This window comes from Desmodus rotundus, chromosome 1, assembly GCF_022682495.2.
Source record: "Desmodus rotundus isolate HL8 chromosome 1, HLdesRot8A.1, whole genome shotgun sequence".
Lineage (NCBI taxonomy): Eukaryota > Metazoa > Chordata > Mammalia > Chiroptera > Phyllostomidae > Desmodus > Desmodus rotundus.
In genome coordinates, this window is record NC_071387.1 from 155,974,386 (window position 1) to 155,996,150 (window position 21,765).

At 37.9% G+C, this 21,765-nt stretch overlaps 1 protein-coding gene across 24 annotated transcripts in view; it reads left to right on the plus strand.

The window, feature by feature from the left end:
• The window catches only part of MEF2C (myocyte enhancer factor 2C), a 161,473-nt gene extending 146,659 nt beyond the window's left edge, over positions 1–14,814 (plus strand). For 20 of the 24 annotated variants that reach the window (XM_045197815.2, XM_053911963.1, XM_045197816.2 and 17 more), the window contains 4 exons: positions 919–1,091; positions 3,509–3,638; positions 4,239–4,374; positions 10,161–14,814. In XM_045197815.2, coding sequence (XP_045053750.1) covers positions 919–1,091; positions 3,509–3,638; positions 4,239–4,374; positions 10,161–10,482 — 761 coding nt within the window. In that variant the 3' untranslated portion in view covers positions 10,483–14,814. The remainder of the gene's footprint in view (positions 1–918; positions 1,092–3,508; positions 3,639–4,238; positions 4,375–10,160) is intronic. The other 4 variants (XM_045197834.3, XM_045197832.3, XM_024563515.4 and 1 more) reach the window with 2 other exon arrangements.
• The last annotated feature ends 6,951 nt before the right edge of the window (positions 14,815–21,765 follow it).

The following is a 21,765-nucleotide window of genomic DNA, read 5'->3' on the forward strand; positions in this document are numbered from 1 at the left end:
GCTCCAACCAGAGGCAGTGGAGGAAGCCAGCAGATGACTCTCTGCCTATGCTGATGTTGTACTGACTCCTTCCGTAGCTCTTCCTGTCATGGGGGAGTGTATTTTGAATGATGAGAAATGGAGTCCTTCGGATACCCATTTTCTGTTAGTACGGAGCTAAACATCAGAGACCTAAGAAAACCCTTTCAGTGTTCATGTTAGATGGCTACCCCCCTGACTTGGTGAGTCAGCATTTTAGTGGAGGCATCATCCCCCCCTTTTAGCTCCTAAGAAAGAGTCCTGCTTTTTGAAGTTCTGTGTGAGCAGGAGAGCCAGCCTTCAGGTTCGTACACTGACCTTGGCGATGAGGGCAAAAGAGACAGAATAAAACCACACGGAGAAATCACTCAAAGAAAAAAGGAACTGAACAGCAAGCTGTGTAAGAGGCTACTCCTCCTACATGTCCTAGAAATTACAGCCTTGCTGGGGTGCCCTTTCTTCATTTCAGGACACACAGACACACAGAATAAAACCCAAACCTCTGAACTGAAAGAGTGAGTCATGCCAGCCAGGCCTCCACCAAGCCAGTCAATTAAAGTGCAGGACCAACTGTGGGCTTTTCTTAGACCTTCAATGACTGTCTGACTTTCTTCCAAATTTTTTTTCATAGAAAAAAAGGGCGTATGTTGATTTCTGAGTAAGCTGAGAGATATTAGCTCTCCTCTCATGAAAAGGTTTTAATCTTCTTCAGAGAAATATTAAATAATTGATGTGGCTACTCTTCAGATGGAGGTTAAATCAGTCCCGTGGATTTTCATTGTATGTTATTATATGTCTTAGGCTGCTACAATTTATCCCTAATCTCATGTAGTATGTTCTCCAGAAACATGTTTGAGTCTAGATTTTTCCTTGAGTGCTTTCATCGTTTTGTGTTAACAGGGAATGGATATGGCAATCCCCGAAACTCACCAGGTCTGCTGGTCTCACCTGGTAACTTGAACAAGAATATGCAAGCAAAATCTCCTCCCCCCATGAATTTAGGGATGAATAACCGTAAACCAGATCTCCGAGTTCTTATTCCACCAGGCAGCAAGAATACGATGCCATCAGTGGTAATGAATAACTACATTTTAAATAAATGTTGCTAATGTTTTGTCTATGTTTTTGCTGTTTTTGTATTTGTCTAACTCTATGAATTATTTAAGTGCTTCCATAAAATTAACACATCGATGCTATTGCTGGAGCCCTATTTCTATTTGGCTATCATTTCTGGTAACTGGTTCTCATTCCCTTTTCCACGTAAAAAAGAACCAACATCTCAGTGAACTCCACTATAGGACTGTGTTCTGGGACAAAGAAAACATTTCCTTTTAAGGCATCTAATTTATAATTAGAAAAAAAATTACCTGCTATTCTGCCTATGGGACATGTGGTTTGACCAACAGTAGAATCAAACTCACAGGGTGAGGTATTTTATTTCCTAACAGATTTTTTAAATATTGAACTATTTGTGTCCTGAAAGTGCTGTCAATGAAAAAACCTTTTCTATAATTTCTAAATGAACCTCTCCCGTTAATGGACAATTCTTTTCTTAGGTATATTGCAGCAATAAAATTTAATACATCACAGTCTTGGGTATATTGTAGCAATAATGTTTAATGTATCACATGCCTGTGCACAACGTCAATCCATCTTTCTTCTTTGCCTTTACGTGCTTCCTGCAGATAGTTACCTCTCAAAAGCAAATTGTTTCAAAGTCCTAGGCCTTTTGAAAACAAAGGTTACATTTTACAAAATCAAAAGAAAGTTGTGGCACTTGTAAGAATAAATAAGTAAATAAGAAACAGAAATATAAAGAATATCCCCAGCCTCTCATTTTTCTTTTTCCTGCATCTGTAGGTCTAAGGTGAAGATAATATTGTGGGACTAAATTCAGCAACAAAGAGACTTACATCAGTGTTCTCCAAATGAGCTTTGCTTAAGAGTGAGAACATTTAGAAATCAAGATTCAGTAGACAAATTTAGATCATTCTGCAAACACATTTTTTTTCTCTCTGTGCTCTGTGGCAAGCTTCAGGGTAAAACAGTCCTGCAAGCTGATTAGTTTATTATGGCACAGTGCAGATTAATTTTGAATATAAACCAAAAAAAAATCACATAATATGCAACGTTCCCTTAGGAAAAGACTGGGTCTAATAAATAAAACCTCCCACAGGGCCATAGCCAAGCAGTGTGGGCCATGCATGGCAGGCTGTCTCCATCGGCACATTTATTCCAAGTCCTGTAAAATTGCTGCTTTCCCAGGGATTCTGTGAGTGGTCCACCAGGGCTCTCACTGGCAGCCAGGTGCAGTTCCCCTCCTCGAGCAAGTGGAGTTTCAAAGGACAATCTTTTTTTCCCCAAAACGTGACGGTGAAATAATGAATGTTGAGACACTGACCTATGCTGAAACCTGGATAGATTGTCTTCACATTTGAGACAAACAGCTCATTAAGGGAAGCAAAGAATGTCTTTGTAAGGCGTTATCTTTAGAGTCTGGGCTTTTAAAGTGTTTAAACTGTTGTGTCTATCAGAAAATGCTTTTCCTCGTGTAGGAAAGATTTTGCCCAATTATAAATAGTTACAGACGCTAATTTGTAAAACTCCTTTCCCATGCTCTCAGTCTGAGGATGTCGACCTGCTTTTGGTAAGTCGTGAGAGCGCTTCCCTAAAGGGCGCGGGCGAGGACTCTCAGGTGGAGTGGTAGCTCTAGCAAAATGGGAGGATTTCGGAAGTTAGCATAGTGTGTCAACATTGATTATATTTCAATTCCATTAATTTAAAGTTCAGGGTATTTTTCTGTGTCAACCTCTGCAAATGAAGGCCATGTTTTCCATTTATTTTAGGACTTAATTTATAGCAAAATTCTACCACCAAAAAAATTTCTTAGTTATTTAAAACCACGAAGATACTTCTTTTTCTAAGAAATTTGTCTCATGATCTTTAAATTTATGTGGATCTTCCTTGCTGTAAGGAGTTAAATATACTTGTTAACTGCTTTGCCATCTAGTTTGAGGGAAGTTTAGAAGAGTCTGAAAAAAGTGGACAGAGCACCACCTTCTGGTCAGAATATAGCATGAAACTCTACCAGTCTGCTCTGCTGTATATAGAACTGAGGATTAAACCACCGTGGTTGATTTTAATTTTTTTAAATTTGCATTTGAATAAAAACTGAAACAATAGAAGTACAGTATACATATTTCATCAGTTTTCAACATAGTCTGTTTTTACCCATAATAAAGCAATGGTACTTGTTACTAGTTCAGTTGCCTAGGAGATACTGATGTAATGGGTTACTATGGTAACAACTGGTCTCTTGAAAGATTGTAAATGATAGGGTTGGCAGAGTTCATAGAGACACATGTTAAATGATTAATTTCATGAGATTTGTACCAAGTTATATCTTTATGTGCAAAACCAATACTGAAATCTAATATTTTTAACTTTTTTAAAAATTTCACCAATAATGTCTTTTTATTTACTTTAAAAGAATCAGAGGATAAATAACTCCCAGTCTGCTCAGTCATTGGCTACCCCAGTGGTTTCTGTAGCAACTCCCACTTTACCAGGACAAGGGATGGGAGGATATCCATCAGCCATTTCAACAACATATGGTACCGGTGAGTAGCTTTGCCACCTTCAAATAGTACATTAAATACTTTTTTATTAAAAAACAAGATGAAAAAGATACTATCTTTTAGTCTGTTAGGCTGTATTTAGTACCTGTGGTGTTCAGAGCGCTATATGATTAACTATTCATTACTAAGGCAAAGTGAATATTTTTCACATTTTCAAGGGACTAAAAGTTTTACTAACCCAACCTGACTTCAATAGAGAAGAACAATTTCAAGGAAAATGAGTGGTTACTTATTTGATGTAATAGATAGTTCACTTCCTTGGGATTGTTTTAAAAACATTTCTAAATCGTCACATATGTATAAACTGTCATACCGCATTGTAGTTCTAGTACACTAGAATTGCAAGTTGTGTTCCTTTGAAGCTTTCATGGAATGCTTATTTTTTGGAACATAGTATATCTCTTTTAAATTAAAGCTCTACCTGATATGTTTCTCTTTCTTCTCCCACCACAAAAGTAAAAAAAAATTATATCATTAAATAATGCTAATAGAATGTTTTGAAAATTGAAAAGGTTTACTCTGTTCATCATTTGACAATCCCCAGACTAACTGTTTTCCCTTATGGTTTTGTGTGTGATCCAGAGTACTCTCTGAGTAGCGCTGACCTGTCGTCTCTGTCCGGGTTTAACACCGCCAGCGCCCTCCACCTGGGGTCGGTCACTGGCTGGCAGCAGCAGCACCTGCACAACATGCCGCCGTCCGCCCTCAGTCAGCTGGGGTAAGCAGTGTCATTCCTGTTATACCACCTTTCACAATGCACTTTCAAATGGCAAATGGCAATCTCTGCTGTGCTCTAGTGTCCCACTAGAGGATATAAAATGCTACCTTATCAAAATCTGAAAGTAATTGTCAGATCGAGAGCTTTCAAGCAGCTTAAATATTACTTAATTCTTGAAGAGAAGGGGGAGCTCTGTGCTAAGGACGTAAGTTATTGCCCTGTTGTTTTAGACTATATTCATTCCCACTTCCATCAATAACATGTTATTATTTAGTTAAGTTTTCATATGGCCCATGTGGGACATAAGACGACATTTTTGGTTATAAGTTCTTGAATTTTTTCGAGATACTGGAAAATCCTCACTTAGTATGAATCACATAGTTCATGCAAATGTTACAGTAATACTCATAGGATCAATTGTTCCATCGATATACAGATTTCATGTATTTATCATCTACCCAAAGTATATATTTATAAATATTGTGTTCATTAACATAAATATACATATGAATATGTGCATACATACACTAATTATCTAAATTTGGGTATAAAAATATTTTTTTTGTTTTTCTGGTCAGAAGATGTATATTTCTGCCCCCTCGTGGTAGTTTTGAGATAATGTCTTTATCACAGAAATGACTCCCTTCATTAAACTACGGAAATGTTCAAACCTTTTAAAGGCCATGAAGTCACATTCACACCCCTTGTAAAACGAATAGTTTTTATTTTAAAGTTTAAAACACAAATTGAAGACCACACTTTGTTTCATTAATAATTCTAAAGCTGCAATTAACCTTCAAAAGAAAATACTAGGAGGATATAAAATATTTAAAGAAAACAGGTTTTCTTGTTTTGGAAACATTCCGTATGCCTCACGTTTACTCTTCTGCTGAGCCTTCAGGTTAGAGGAGTTAACTAGCCCCACGGTTCTGCTTCTAAGGTGATAATGAGCATAAGACTACTGAGTAGTTATACCAGTCACTGACTGAAGCCACAGCTCCATCTCTCTTACCCCTCCCTGCCCCAGCAGCTTTCAGGAGGTTCCTGCCACAGAGCTTAGCACTCTGGTAACGGGGTCCTCACCCATTCACCATTTGCTTATGCGCACCCTACTCACTGGTGACTATTGTCAGAAAGCTAAGCTTTCGTGTAAATAATAAAATAAATTTGCACGACAGTGGTGCTCTGCTTTCTTGAAAAATTGTTACCTTTAGCAATTGTTAAAATTGTTACCATATTAAATGTTGACCAGCATCAGAGCATTTTTAGGACATTTAACTTTTCTCAGAAATGTTAACTAAGCAGAAATGTACTGCAGTCACTTTTCTAGGTGATTATCAGTAAGTGCATTGTTCCGTCCAGGCAATCTTCACATAGACACAGGTGGCATCACACCGCTGTGGCTCAGTGGTGGGTCCACCATGTGCTTGCTTCTCGACAAAGAGAAAGGTTGCTGTTTACTTCTCATTTTTCACAAGATCCATCTGTTACAGCACTAGATTTCCTTAGAAATTATCAATGTCAAAAGCTATATTTTCTCTGAATGTGGCTTTCTTTTCTTTTTAATAGCACCTGACAATTTGCATTTTACATATAAAACACATATTTATGTATTTTAACTACAATTTTCAAATTATCTTCTATTTCATGGGAAGAATCGAATTCTCTGCTGCTCTTAATAGAGGTTTCGGTAAATGGGAAAGGGGAGGACTCCACTAGAGAGGAACTGCATTGCGACAGACAAGCATGAAGCATTTTGTTTAGTTCTGACGTTTCTACACCAGTTCTCATGGTGCAAATTTGAGTCTGAATTTGGTCTAGGAGTTTTTGTTGCACTTAATCACTTCCCTTATCCCTTAGATAGGATGGGACACACTTCCAGTCCTCCTAATTTTGGCCCACCTACCTATTTACTATTCCTTCTCTTCACTCCTTCCTCCCCACCCCCAACCCCAGGCTTCTTTCTCTCTCCCTCTCTCTCTCTCTCTCTCTCTCTCTCACACACACACACACACACACACGCACACACACACACACACACACCCCGAGTAGCTTTTCAAGAAGAGGGTCCTTCAAATGGACTAGCCCATGCTCATACAATTGAATGTTAAATGTTTTTTAAGCCCAAGTTGTAATATTTATATAAAAGTGAATTTTCTGAGCTGACTTAATTTCTTACACTGTAAATTAATTGTAAAAATTGATTTTTTTCCTGGGTAAACTGGTCTCATACACTTGTGTGGTGGGTTCACGTTCTTCTGGATAGATGCAGTGTTCACAACAGAGTAAAATTCATTTCAGCCTCGCCAAAGTAGATACTCCCAGCAGCCCAAGATGGTCACCACAATTTTTTCTCAAAATTATAAAGCACAAAAGAGCTGTTTGTATTTTGTTTATGGAAATATTTTAACTCTTCAAAATTATACTTTTAACACTGTCTAGTATCTGACCTTATGAAGGCAAGTTAGATAAATGTCATAAACTGATTTGAGCCCTGATTGGTGTGACTCAGTGGATTGAGCACCAGCCTGTGAACCGAAAGGTCCCAGGTTCAATTTCCGGTCAGGACACATGCCTGGGTTGTGGGCATGTCCCCAGTTGGGGGCGTGCAAGAGGCAACTAACCCATGATGTTTCTCTCACACATTGAGGTTTCTCTCCCTCTCCCCTTCCCTTCCCATCTCTCTAAAAGTAAATAAAATCCTTAAAAAAACACACACACACAAGAACCTGATTTGATGTAGGGAGCAGAGACAGCTGGCAGAAGGACCTTGCCATCAAAGGTTAGTGAAAATCATTCGAATACTTAGATTTGAGAAAAAGACCCTCAAATTTGTAGGTGTTTTTCTCCCACCATCTACAAACAAGGGCATCCTGTTTTCTGGAAGCACTTTTATACATTATCTTTGTTGATGTGGGTGTTCTGTACATACTGAAAGGAGGTAACTTCGAGTAAAGAAGACTTTTAAAAGGTTAGGTTAAATATAGTCTGATAGCCTAATTTCCAGGTGGAGGCATTAAGAAACCTGAATAAAACTCTCCAGTCATGTTTCATTTTTGAACAATTATGGAGAAGGGTAGGTGTCTTCTGGTAGGAAGGCATCTATAGTCAGTGAAAACTTGCAGAGGACTTGATAGGGGCACCTTGCATGACTGGCTTCTGTCCTCCCCACCCACCTCTTTATCACCTACTCATAGAAAGGATTTCACAGTTATCTGTGTCTATATAAATTTTGTTTTCAAGAACAAGTAAACTAATGTGCTTATATTTGAACCTAGCATGTATACAGCTAAGTGATTGTTAATGTTCCTTTTTTTTCTTTTCAAGAAACTACTTCCTTGATAATAGAGGCTAGTCAATTAAATTTCATTCTATTTTGAATCCTTTGCCACAGTATAATGAAGCTGAATCTCAGATATCACTTATATATGATTACTGTGCATTTAGAGTCCCCAGAACTACTCAAAATGCTTCATATATGCTTTCAGTGTAAGATGAAATGCCACCAAAAGATGAACTTAGGGACTTGCCTATTTGTTCATGGAAAGGGATAACAGTAAGTGTTTTGTCTTTTATGGAGAAGAAATATAGCAAAACCTGTACAAGCCAGTGGACATTGGGAGATAATGCAGCTTCCAAACACTGTATTAAAGAAATAGCTTTTTGATTATATTACTTTTCTCTTGCTTTATCCAGATTAACTGCTTTTACTGGTCCAAATCAACAAATATTTCTCCTTGTTTTCCATGTCCCCAGCTTACGAGCACAACCTAAATGTCAAAGGGCAGAAGAAACTATTTATTGATATGCCACTTCATTTTCAGACTCCTAATTGGCATTCATTATCAAACAGTGTGTGATTCATAGTAGAGGCATTTCATTAAGTTTTAGTGAAATTGTCTTCCTTATCCAGAGCCAGGAACATTCTTTCTTCCAGAAGTCAAAAGTTGATTTCCTGTGACATCAAAATGAATTATTAAGTAATGTTAACACAAGATAAAATAGCCTACCATCATGCATCCTTTTGAAATACAGGTCCCCCCCAACTTTAATATCTTATTGACTTAAGCTTTACCTAGTTAAAACGCTTAGAAAATGAGTATGTAGCCCATAAAATAAACAGGTGATTGAAAATTATATATACTCACTAAAGTATCTTGATAAAAATGCTAAAACTGCTTTGATTCTATAAGATCGTAAAAGCCAGAGAAAGCAAGGTTCATTAGGGAAACAAATAATTCCCCTTTATGTCATTTTCGACATCATCTCATCTATTAATAAGAGAAGGAAAGTAGTTCTTTGCCAGTAGGTGGTGCTTTTGTATAAAACATCACTCAAAGATAAACTCATTTCTGACTAATTTTGTTATCTCTATACAACTTGAGCCTGAATTGCATCTTTCAAAAAGCCAGCCCCAAGTTACTCCACTTTTGCTCTAAAATATATGCCCATTTTTCTCATGGCTCATGATGACATTTTAATGCCATCCATTTCTGTCCATTGGAAGGTAACATAATCATACACATGGGTAGGTAGGCTTGCTTTCCTTTGTTTAAAATGGGTGTGTCTCTGGATTATTCTTTGCTGTGGCTCTTCCGCAGTCAAAGAGAGTTCTGTATTCTCTGGACAATAAGGGCAGGTCGTGCTGGCTCTAGCTGTGGATGTCAGCACAATCAGAACAGAAGAGCAGTGCAAGCCTCTTAAAATTTATGTCAGCATGTCACTATCGTTTCCCCTGATGAAAGTCGTTGGGATTGCTAATCGACCCTCAGGGCTTAATGCTTTTCCCTCCAGAATTGCAAGTATCTGAATCCTCCCACATTTTGGAATAAGAGCAAGTTTTACTCTCCTGGAACAAATAAGGGCTAAGGGTTATAAACGCAAAAAAATTATACTAGATCCTTCTTTACAACAACCTTTTCTTGGGCAAATCCAGATTCACCAATAAATGCCCATCATAAATAAGTGGAGTGGCACCCTAAGTATTCTAGCAGAGTGAGACTAGCGTTAGGAAAGTTGAGGTTAATTGTGGAAAATAAACAGCATTTTCATCCCATGTAGCTGAGAAAGGATGAAGAAAGTACAATTTTATCAGTTTCAGTGAGGTAGGAAGTCTAAGTGTTTTTTAAGCCAGTACTTAAAATTTCTGCAGATAATTTTCAACTTTCTTCCCCCTTCCCCGTCTTTCCCCTCTTCAAGCTTTTCACTAGGTATGGTTATAGGTAGCCTTTTATGGATTCTATTCACTTGAAATTTGAACTCTTTTTACTTTCTCTGAAGACAATGCAACTTAGTGTGTAAGTGCTTATCAAATTGAGAGAAACATTTATACCCATAATAAAGTTTTTACAATAATTTTCAAACACTGGCATTAGTAAATCAAGGAAGTCTGATTCAAAAGCTAAACACTGTATCTTAAATCTTAAACTCAATTTTGGAACTAGTCTAGGGAGAAATTCCACAGACACAGAAAATGCTTTTTCCAGCATGTCTAGTTAAAACTTTTCAAACTGGTACCTATACATTTAGGAAGCCTGTCAGACCAGAGGTGTGATTCATGAGCCTGGGCCAGTTAAATACTGTAATTACTGCCAGGCAAAATCAGCAGAGGTACCCTAAATTGCTCTGAGAAGGCAATGCCTCTCTGTGCTTCTAAGCAACTTCTCCTCCCTCTGGGCATACTCTGGTGTCTATGCGAGTCTTTAAGCTGATGTTTTATGTAATTGTGAGTTCCTGGGGGCTCCAGGCCTCCTCCATCTGTAACTGGGTTTCCTTTCCTCCTACAGAGCTTGCACTAGCACTCATTTATCTCAGAGTTCAAATCTCTCCCTGCCTTCTACTCAAAGCCTCAACATCAAGTCAGAACCTGTTTCTCCTCCTAGAGACCGTACCACCACCCCTTCGAGATACCCACAACACACGCGCCACGAGGCGGGGAGATCTCCTGTTGACAGCTTGAGCAGCTGTAGCAGTTCCTATGACGGGAGCGACCGAGAGGATCACCGGAACGAATTCCACTCCCCCATTGGACTCACCAGACCTTCGCCGGACGAAAGGGAAAGTCCCTCCGTCAAGCGCATGCGACTCTCTGAAGGATGGGCAACATGATCAGATTATTACTTAATAGTTTTTTTTTTTTTCTTGCAGTGTGTGTGTGTGCTATACCTTAATGGGGAAGGGGGGTCGATATGCATTATATGTGCTGTGTGTGGAAAAAAAGTCAGGTACTCTGTTTTGTAAAAGTACTTTTAAATTGCCTCAGTGATACAGTATAAAGATAAACAGAAATGCTGAGATAAGCTTAGGACTTGAGTTGTACAACAGAACACTTGTACAAAATAGATTTTAAGGCTAACTTCTTTTCACTGTTGTGCTCCTTTGCAAAATGTATGTTACAATAGATAGTGTCATGTTGCAGGTTCAACGTTATTTACATGTAAATAGACAAAAGGAAAACATTTGCCAAAAGAGGCAGATCTTTACTGAAAGAGAGAGCAGCTGTTATGCAACATATAGAAAAATGTATAGATGTTTTGGACAGACCCGGCAAAGGGTGGCCATTGGTTAATGTCACCTAACATCCTGAGAACGCTCACAAACCTGCAGGCATATCATTGGCGTATGGCACTCAGTAAAAAGGATCAATGACCATTAAAAGAGGACCATACCTATTTAAAAAAAATATGTGGAGTTTGAGGGCTAACGTATTTAATTAAATAAATAAAGAAATATGGGTCTGCATCTCTTATTAAATAAAAGTATAAAAAATATGTACATTACATTTTGCTTATTTTCATATAAAAGGTAAGACAGAGTTTGCAAAGCATTTGTGGCTTTTTGTAGTTTACTTAAGCCAAAATGTGTTTTTCCCCCTTGATAGCTTCGCTAATATTTTAAACAGTCCTGTAAAAACCAAAAAGGACTTTTTGTATAGAAAGCACTACCCTAAGCCATGAAGAACTCCATGCTTTGCTAACCAAGATAACTGTTTTCTCTTTGTAGAAGTTTTGTTTTTGAAATGTGTATTTCTAATTATATAAAATATTAAGAATCTTTTAAAAAATCTGTGAAATTAACATGCTTGTGTATAGCTTTCTAATATATATAATATTATGGTAATAGCAGAAGTTTTGTTATCTTAATAGCGGGAGGGGGGATATTTGTGCAGTTGCACATTTGAGTAACTATTTTCTTTCTGTTTTCTTTTACTCTGCATACATTTTATAAGTTCAAGGTCAGCTGTCAAAAGGATAACCTGTGGGATTAGAACATATCACATTGCAACACCCTAAATTGTTTTTAATATAGTAGCAATCTATTGGGTCAAGTGACATCCATTGTATACTCTAATTAGTTTATTTTATCCTTTTTATTTTTGAACTTTTACCAAACGCCGGGCCCCTATCTGATCTCACCATTCACCATGCAACTTGGAATTCAGTAAGTGCATACCATAACTTGTCTGTATCCTAAATTATCGGATTGGTTTTCAGCCCAGAATTTCATATGCTTTCTTAGAAATATGCCCAGAATAGAGAAGCTGTGTTGGGACCCACGTCCTGCAAATATGGCCCTAGGAACAAGTGATATGAAGTCTACTTGGTGTAAAAGTTGTAAATTCCCACAGAAGAAAAATGTGGAAGATTGGGTGCTAGAAAAGAAGGAAGCAGGTAAAGGGATAGTTGCTTCATCATCCGTTTTTAATTATTTTAACTGACCCTCAATCTTGTCAGCTATAAAGGACTGTTGAACAATCCCAGTGTGTCAGGACCCCCAAATGTCACTTCTGCATAAAGCATGTATGTCATCTATTTTTTCTTCAATAAAGAGATTTAATAGCCATTTCAAGAAATCCCATTAAAGAACCTCTCTATGTCCCTTTTTTAAATTTTTCAAGAAATAATGATGATGCTTGTCTAATATTTGTCCATAAGGGATTAATTTTCAGACCCTTTAAAAAGTGAGTGCCATAAAAAAAAAGTTCATATTTGTTGTTTAAAAGAGATTTCCATCCAGAAATGATTTTCCTTCTCTTGGAATGTGAAGATCTGTCGATTCATCCCCAATCATATGCATTGACATGCACAGCAAAGAAGATGCAGACAGTAAGATCGACACTGCTATATCGCGCGCAGGACACTTCTTACCCCCCCTTTTTTTCTTTTACTTGCACAGTTGCTATGTGTTTCTCATTGAAAAAGGCTGCCGCTGGGTGGCAAAAGCCAAGAGACCTTACTAAACTAGGCTATATTTTTCTTAACTTAATCTGAAATCTACAATTAGACCACAATGCACCTTTGGTGGTATCCATATAGGATGCTAACCTGCCTTGTACTAACGTTTTATATACTAAAAACAAACAAAAAATCTATTAATCATTTCGTATAACCCACTACTCAAGGTAGCCATGGAACATGAAAGAAAAACATTTATGCAAAGGAAACATAGAAAATCATCCCTGAAAATATGCATACACACATTCACATATAGGGGAAGAAAACTAAGAAAACCATTTTTCTCACCATCAACTTGATCCCATCCTTACAATGCATTCTTAAACTTGATGTGTATAAAATATGCAAACATATCACAATGTTCTTTGTCATTGCAAAACACTTTATCAATATCAGTAGAAAATTATCAGTGGGTGGGAAAGGGTCATTATGTGAAAATATGAAAAAATAGCCATATTAATTTTTTACCTGCAATTTGCCTCAGCAACAAAGAAAAAAGTGAATTTCTAATGCTGAAGTACCAGCAGAAGCCTTGGCTATTTATAGCAATTCTGACAATAGTTTTATAAGAACATGGACAGAACGGAATCACTTGAAAATGGATGCCAGTCATCTCTTGTTCCCACTACTGAATTCACATAAAGTGGTGGCAAGACAGCGAAGGGATAATCTGAGAATTTTTAAAAACGATTTAATGAGAAGAAGCACAATTTTGATTGTGACGAGTCACTTTCTGTAAACAATTACTGTCTATCTTTACCCTTATACCTTATCTGTAATTTACCATTTATTGTATTTGCAAAGCTAGTGTGGTTTGGGTTTTTATTGCAGTAAATCCTTTGTATTAGGAGTTTAGGGCAGAGCCCTGAGGGAATACCATTTTACATAGCCCATCCTAGAGTAACATTTTAGGAAACATTCTTCATTGCAAGTCGAAGAACCGTAAGTGGCATTTTACACAGCTGCAAGTGTTGTTATACCTGATCCTATTTTAAAAGATTTTTTGGTAATATTAAGCGTAGATACTGGTAACACTGATGCAATACATGCAAGCTGCACAACTGTATATTGTATGCATTGGTGCATGGAAGGCCGTTCATTTCAACCTTTTTTAAAATTGTGTTTTTTAGTAAAATGGCTTATTTTTTCCCAAAGGTGGAATTTAGCATTTTGTAGTGATGAATATGAAAATGCCTATCATCCTCAGATCACTTTAAGGTTACCTAAAGTGAGAATTTTTTAAAAAATCCAAATACACTTTTTAAAAGAATATCTGCCCTCTCACAAGTTTATGTATTTGTTTTTCTTACACACTTGTCTTAACTTAGAAATAGCTTTTTTTTGCTCCCTTTATTCTTTTGTTTGTTTTTTCAGAAAGTAATGCTTGTATTTCTTTCTTTAAAAAAAAAATCTTTTAAGAAGCAGCAGCCACTCGAACCCTCAGTAAAGGCTGCTGCTTCAGCACGGCACACGGCACGCTTCATCTGCTCCCGTCTGTGCCATCTGCTGTGATGTCATCGCTTTTATGGCGTGAATTTCTTGCCACTACAGATCTTTTGAAGATTGATGGAATACTGGTGTCTGTTCGCATGCTTCAGACTACAGATGTAATTAAAGGCTTTTCTTAAATATGTTTTAACCAAAGATGTGGAGCAATCCAAGCCACATATCTTCTACATTAAATTTGTCCATTTTGGTTATTTTCATAATCGGGTATTGCATTTGCCTTCCCTATTCATACCTCAAATTGATTCATACCTCATTTTAATTCCGAGAGGTCCGCCAAGTGACAGATTTTGTTGTGGTTTGAATGCAGTGCCAGTGTTCTCTCAGAGCACAGTCGACCTGGGTCACTGTAGGCATAGGACTTGGATTGCTTCAGATGGTTTGCTGTATCATTTTCCTTCTTTTTCTGGGGACTTGTTTCCATTAAATGACAGTAATTAAAACAGCTTGTAAATGAGGGCATACAAGCATTTGCAACAAATATTCAAATAGAGGCTCACAGCGGCATAAGCTGGACTTTGTCGCCACTAGATGACAAGATGTTATAACTAAGTTAAACCACACCTCTGTATCTCAAGGGACTTAATTCAGCTGTCTGTAGTGAATAAAAGTGGGGAATTTTCCAAAGTTTCTCCGATGGAAATAAGGTATAATTTGTATTTTGCAGACAATTCAGTAAAGTTACTGGCTTTCTTAGTGATGCAGTGTCTGTGGTGCATTTTTTTAATTAACGTTTTTCTCTTTAAATTTATTCCATTTTATCGTGTTTTTTAAAGGTAGCTTCTCCCACAAGTGCAATTGAGCTTTCTCAATTTGCAACTCAAAATACTCAAAAAGAGGGATGTTTGTGTTTGTGGGGGAGGATGAATATGAATTGGATCATAGTTCTTGGGGTAATCTATGTATTTAGCCAATGGGGGAATTTCAAAGTTCTTATCAAGTTCAACTTCTTTACCAAAGCACTTCCATGAAAGTCTTTGATAACTTCCTTAAATACACAAAATTTTCCATAAGTCATTGCGAAAGGCACTACCATTCAGTAAGTTAAAATATTTTTGAAATCAAAATGTGTAAAAAGCACTTCCATCCTTATTTCTGCTTTCTTTATCAAAATAGTTTCTTTAACAAAAGAAAGGTTGAAAATAGGCTTATATCTAAATATTTGAGAAAGGTAATAAATGCATACGTTTTTATAAACTAAAAGATATATCTATTACCAAAATTTATTCATAAATTGGAATGTCCTTAGAAAGATCAACATAACGCCTAATTTAGAAAATGAAAAGAAAAATAAGGAGGCCCTGGCCAGCCAAAGGAAGAACTTCGTGTTAGCAGCTGGGACAAATGTTGCACGCGTCTTTGAAATTGCAGTGCTTTTCTCTTCTTTGGTCTCTCTATTTATGTTCAGCAAACATTTATTAAGCACTTATGATGTGTCATCATGGATTCTAGGGTGAATGAAGACATAGCCCTTGCTTTTAAGAAACGTAAACTAATAGACTAAAAGACTAATAGCAAATAGGAAATGTTGCCACATGATGGTGGAGCTTCAGCTGTTTCGAGTCTACAGCCTACAGCATTTAACGAACAGCAAATTAATTGTGGGATTCTTAATTTTATGGGAAAGCTCATGCTCTGTTGCTACTCAGATCAAAAAGATTGACTTCAAAAACAAATATTAATATCTCTAAAAATGATATCCAATTAAGATTATCTTTTGCTTTTCCACCATTTTCCCCCATAAAACCTAAGATATATTCTAGAAAAAAGTCAACTCATCTTTTACTTAAATCCAGGTCTTCAGAAGGCTTAGTTTCTTTTTCATTAAAAAAATATATCAGAATATTCTTCAAGTGATGAGATTTTATTTTAAAAAATTCTGCCTCCTTTCACACTACCTAGGGTCTGGTAGACTTGATACATGCAAATGCTGTTACTGCAGAAGAAATCCATAGCTTAAGTTTGGAAGATATAAAGTTACCATCATTTTGGGTCTAGTTTTATCAAATGAAGAACTGAGCCGCATGCCAACTTGAGGTAATATTTAATTTAGGCTGGATTTTTACAGGAGAGTCTACAGATATCATGGGTTAAGTAAAATAATTTACCTATAAAAAATAGAAAATGTTCTCAGAACTTCCGCCGAGTGCGAGGAGGAAACCACTACAGCCATCTTTGGAGCCGAGCAGGGCAGAGGCCTGGAGCAGGGATGCTCCACCACCGGCCCAGCAGAGGCAGCCTTTGACTTGTCTTTGGAGGTGGGTAGGCCAGAGGAAATCCCAGACCGATGAGCGCAGGGCAGACTCGTGTGTGTGCGTGCGACCCATGCAGTCACGCAGGGCCCGTTCTTAGTTTTGTGCTCTGCTGCCATCTCTTGGTATTCTTAATTTTATCTTTGATGTTATGTTTTGTAAGTGAAGTCTGATAGGACAGTAGAACATGTGTGTGAGCAGAGAAGATCACAGCAGGTGAAAAGCTTTCATTTTAGTACCTTTAGCCTTCTTCCTGCTTTTTGAAAAAGAACAATTTCCTTAAGCATGAAGCCCCACAAATGATGACTCCGGTCCTAAGGGCATTCTTCAAGAAGGAAATAATAGGTACAAAGGCACAGAGATGGGAAAGCAAAGAGACAGATTTGCAAGACTAGAAGAGTCGTTTTCGGTCTGATTATATAATTTCAAGTTAAGAAGTCTGGTGTTTAAGCAATTCGATGAAAGATTTAAAAGAGGTGGAATTGTCAAAATTCAGCAAATGTTTAGGTTAATGGTAACAGTGATGACAGATAAGGAATTGTTACAATTTACAATTTTAAGCTTAAATGTGTAGGATCCTAGTAATGTTCAAATTGGAAAGGTCATTCCATTAGCAGCATGTCGGTGTGGCATAGTTAAGTAGAATATGAGAGGTAAATATAGACTTGAACGTGGGATACCAGCTAACTTTGAGGATAAAGTTTTGGATGTTACTAACAGGGAAGTAATAGGGAAAGCCCTGTCTGTGATGAACTCATCAGGGGTAAGGTGACTAATACACAGGTCTCAAAGCCGGTGTTGAACAGCGGTGACTCACAGCAGAGACAGGGCCTGTGAAGGAATCAAGAAGGAGCAGGTGGACAGAAAGCCAGAGTGCTGTTAAGGCAAAAGGAGTTTTCAAAGGAAAGAAAAGTCATCAATAGTGTCAAAGTAATGTCAAGTGCTTTGGCCTTGGGTGGTATTTGAGAATCATTTCAATAAAATGGGTGGGCAAGAGGTTGTCCAGCAGGTGTTGTGAAAGTTCAGGCAATAAGTGTGAACTAATGTTTTATGATGTTTGTGATTAAAAGGAGAGAGCTGGTGTGAGGAGTCAGCATGATCAAGGATGAAGGGAGAGGTTCTGAAAAGACCAAATGGGACCTGAGCATGCTTATGGGCTGGCTGAAACCAGGGGCCAGAAGGCAGACATGAACCATTCTATCCAAAGGCTAAAGAATTGAACTTTGTGCCCCCAGGCCCTACTTGGATGTGGTTCTTTTATTTCAATGATGTCTGAGAGTCTGGATTTGAAAGAGTTACTGAATTTGATAAAGGAAAACTACCCAGAACAGAACATCTGAGTTTTCGTTTTTAAACTGAGAAGCCCTTTACAGCTTTCCTATGTGTTATCCTTACAGACAGACTTCTAAGCAAGACCAGTGATGAAAGAGAAAAGCTAAGTTCACTTCCCCACTGCATGTCTCCCTTGAATTCCCACTCTTCCTATTTTCTGAGAACAAATGCCTCCATCACCAAAAATGAGGCTATTCCTTTAACCTCCCTTCTCCCAGGCACAGCCTCTTTCCTGGGGCACTTTTGCCTGAGAGTTAAAATTACAGAAACCTGGGAATAAATGTTCATAGTTTCTGGCTCTAAAGTGGTTCCTGGTTTTAGTGGCAGCCTTGCTGATAATCAGCTCCATTGCACCCTCAGTCTGGATCAGCTGGGGCTTGAGGAAGAACCTCCAGCCCTAAAGCACCCATTCTTAGCAGCCAACCTTTGCTCTAGGCAAAATAGGGATGATAATTACCTTTGAATCTGGTAACTGGTGCCAGGGCCAGGCTGAAAAGTAGGAAACGTGAACTCCCTGTGGGGCAATTCCACACTGAATAGGAAATAGTTAAGAAATGCTTCACCCAAACACTCCAGTGCCAGAAACGCCAGAAATGCAGGTTCCCTTGCCCTCCAGGAAGAGCCCCAGTGCCTGGAAGTTTCCAATGGCACGTGCAACCTGAGGAAACAGGAGCTGAAGCTGGTGTGTGAGTGAGGGCTAGACGCTAACTCAATGAGTACCCCTCTGCAGTGGCCTTGACCTGTGATACCTTATTTAACCTGCTCAGTAACACCAGATGCAGTTTTTCCAGAGCTCATGTAGTCTCTTGGTTGACACAGAACAGCTTTGTCTCTCACAAGCTAAGTTGCATTTGTCAAGTTATTTATTCCAAGCATTGATTTTCTCACTTAGCACTAACTCACAGAGTTGCTCCGAGGCCCAATTAAGACCTTTATCCTTGCTAATCACTGAAAAGATCAGAACCTTACTCCTCTACAAGTTACTAAAAATAAACATGACCTACTCTGTAAAATCAGCAAAGTTCTGGTTGTTTTTGTTTTTTTTTTAATTTCATAGCAATATCACATTCTTTCTCAAAGGACAATTTGGTATGCCCCTGCTTTGCTGATGCCCAAATCACATCCTCTGCTTACGGAGAAAGCATCGCTTTGCAGTGTCCATCCCACGGCATCCCACTGGTGGTGCTAAACACAGGGTCCGGCAGAAGTAATGCCTGCCTGCCTGAGTGTGGTTGGCAGGGTACCTGAATGTCTCACACGAGATAGACAGCAATTTGAACACATCACCTAAAATTTCATGTGGTGTGCTTGAGTGTGATATTCTTATGTTACAGAATTACATGCTTATGATTTGGTAATAAAAAAGAGGCATTATATGTGCCAGACCCAGTGTATCAATACAGACTTTTCTAGAAGCAGTAATTGTAAGAATAAAATTGCCTCTTCAAGTATTTATTTTATAAATATTCCATATGATACTCTAGTTTCTCTTTACAAATAAGAGCCCTGCTGGGAAAGGCAAACTTGTTTGTATGTGTAGTGTTTATGATTAAAATATCAGAAGGTGCTAATTGAAAAAGGGATGTTTAAATAATTTATGGGACACCAATACACTGGAATACTGCACAACAGTCTAAGAACTGAAGCAAAACAAAAATCCCTCTATGTAGTTATATGTAAATGTTTCTGGATATATTGTAAGATTTTAAAAAGCAGCAGTGAAACAGTGTAGACAGTATACTATCTTTCAAATAAGAGGGCAGGATGCAAAAACAATACGTGTCCTTTCATGTGCATAAAGAAACATTGGCAGGATAGGCGAAGAGGCCAACGAAGGCATCACCACAGTGATGCAGGGTTTGAGGTACGAGGTGATCAGAAGGGAGGCAAGCCTTGACAGCATATACTTTGTAATGCTGTTTTGATTTTTAAACTATATGAATATGCTGCTTATTCAAGAACAGAAAGGTTTTAGTTCAGAGAAAAAAAAAAGCCTGGCAAACGAATGTAAATGCCACACAAAGTAGATTTATGGAAAGCTCTCTTCTGACTGACAAGGCCTTTGGCAAAGGCCAGTGTGTGGAGCAAACCTCAGAGTGGATGTTGGTTCAGGATTCTCCAGGTGCAGAAGCCTTCAGCAGTCATCTTCAGCTAAATGACAGGAAGGAATGAAACCTTAGGGTTAGGGGTTTGCTTCTCTACTGACTCTACTGCGGGGTGAGGGGTGGGGAAAGCCTTCCTAAAGTAAGCAGTTCCTCACAGTTCAACTACAAGTATTCTTGTCTAAGAACATATGGCTTTCCTTGTTATTTTTTCCAGCCACTTACCTACCTTTTTTTTAACCTGAATTCAGAATTTATTTCATAACACTTCACTTATTCTACCTCATCAGGAATCTATTTGTCTTACTGAACCGTCTAATTTAAGATAGTAAAATCTAGGGTCTTGGATGGATTTTTGTTGAATTTACAGCTACCCCTCATTGTCATTGCAAGCTGCTCCCACATGTGACCAACCCAGCTACGATATTAAAACACAGAAAACACATCTCCCTGACCAACTTCCGTGTCCATAACAGTCAGCTGAAATAGCATACAGTATGTCATGTTTTGGCAGTTTCTAATTCATTAGCTAAATTTCCAGGTAAGATGTAGAAGGCTCAAAATAATGTAACTTTTTTTTAATGATTTCCCACCTTCCTATCCTCTGCATTTACTATCCTGATTTGTGTTCTTTGCATGTACAACATTCTACCATTAAAATATGTTAACATATTGGCCAAATAAAAAAACTTATTCTCTACTTTAGAGTTCTACTCTAAGTAGAACTTAGAGTAGACAAAGAATAATACTTTTCACCACCTTTCCCCCTTAATTCTCACTTAGTAATAGTATTTTTTCCTTTGAGTTCTGTTAAGGAAGAACTCAGGCCCTGGCTGGCGTGGCTCAGTGTATTGAGCCCTGGCCTGCTAACTAAAAGGTCAACAGTGTGATTCCCAGTCAGGGCACATGCCTGGGTTGCAGGCCAGGCCCCCAGTTGGGGTGGACGTATCTCTTGCACATCAGTGTTTCTCACTCTCTCTTTCTCTGTCCCTTCCCATCTCTCTAAAACTAAATAGATAAATCTTTTAAAAAACTCAGAAAATTTGCTTACTTCTTCTAAATAGTTCACCTTCTCCAGAACCCTCTTTAAAGATGCTGACAACGAGATGAGAATATATACCACAGCACTTGAGAGCTCACTTCGAGAAGCCCAGCTTTCTTTCTGCCCTTAGTGCATTTTGTAAAATTTGAGAATAAGAAAGTACTATGAAATACAGAATCAAGAAATGTGAGTTCAATATGCATTGAACTTCTGCATTTAGAAAATTATATATGACTTGTTAGTAGATAAGCCAGAATGTAATCAATGCTAATGTTAATTGTGATAATAATTATTTAAATGTCACTCATTGAAATGTATGCAAGGACTATAATGAGGGAAAGAAGCTGAGCACTAAAGCGAGCATAATGTATAACTTCATTTATGCAGCATAAAATTCCCCACTGTATAGCTCCAGGCAGGTCTTGCAACCCAGAATGGACAGAACTCATCTGTGGTAACAGAAATCAAAACACTAGTTGACCATAGAGTGGGCATTGACTGGAAGCGGCACAAAGGGATTTTCTGGAGTGATAGAAATCACTCTATATCTTAAATGGGATTCTTCGTCAAAATTCATCTCATTGTACCTTTAAGATCTGTGCACTTCACTCTAAAATTTACCTCAATTAGAAAATAATTATGTGATGAAAAATCTTAAATTCATAATATTATGTAAGAAATTATAGAATATGTAATAAATATTGTATATGGGACATGAATATATATCTTATATAATAACATCACCTAAGAAAGAGTAGTGGGAACTATCACTCCAGTGTGCTTCCTGTTGAGGTCTAGGAGGACCTGCTCCAGTGCGGATAATCCTCATACTGCCACTGAGCCTCAACTCAAATCAAGATAAATGGTTCAAAATTATTCATTCTTTTAAATCTCTGGGACACATTCCCCCACAACATTCATTG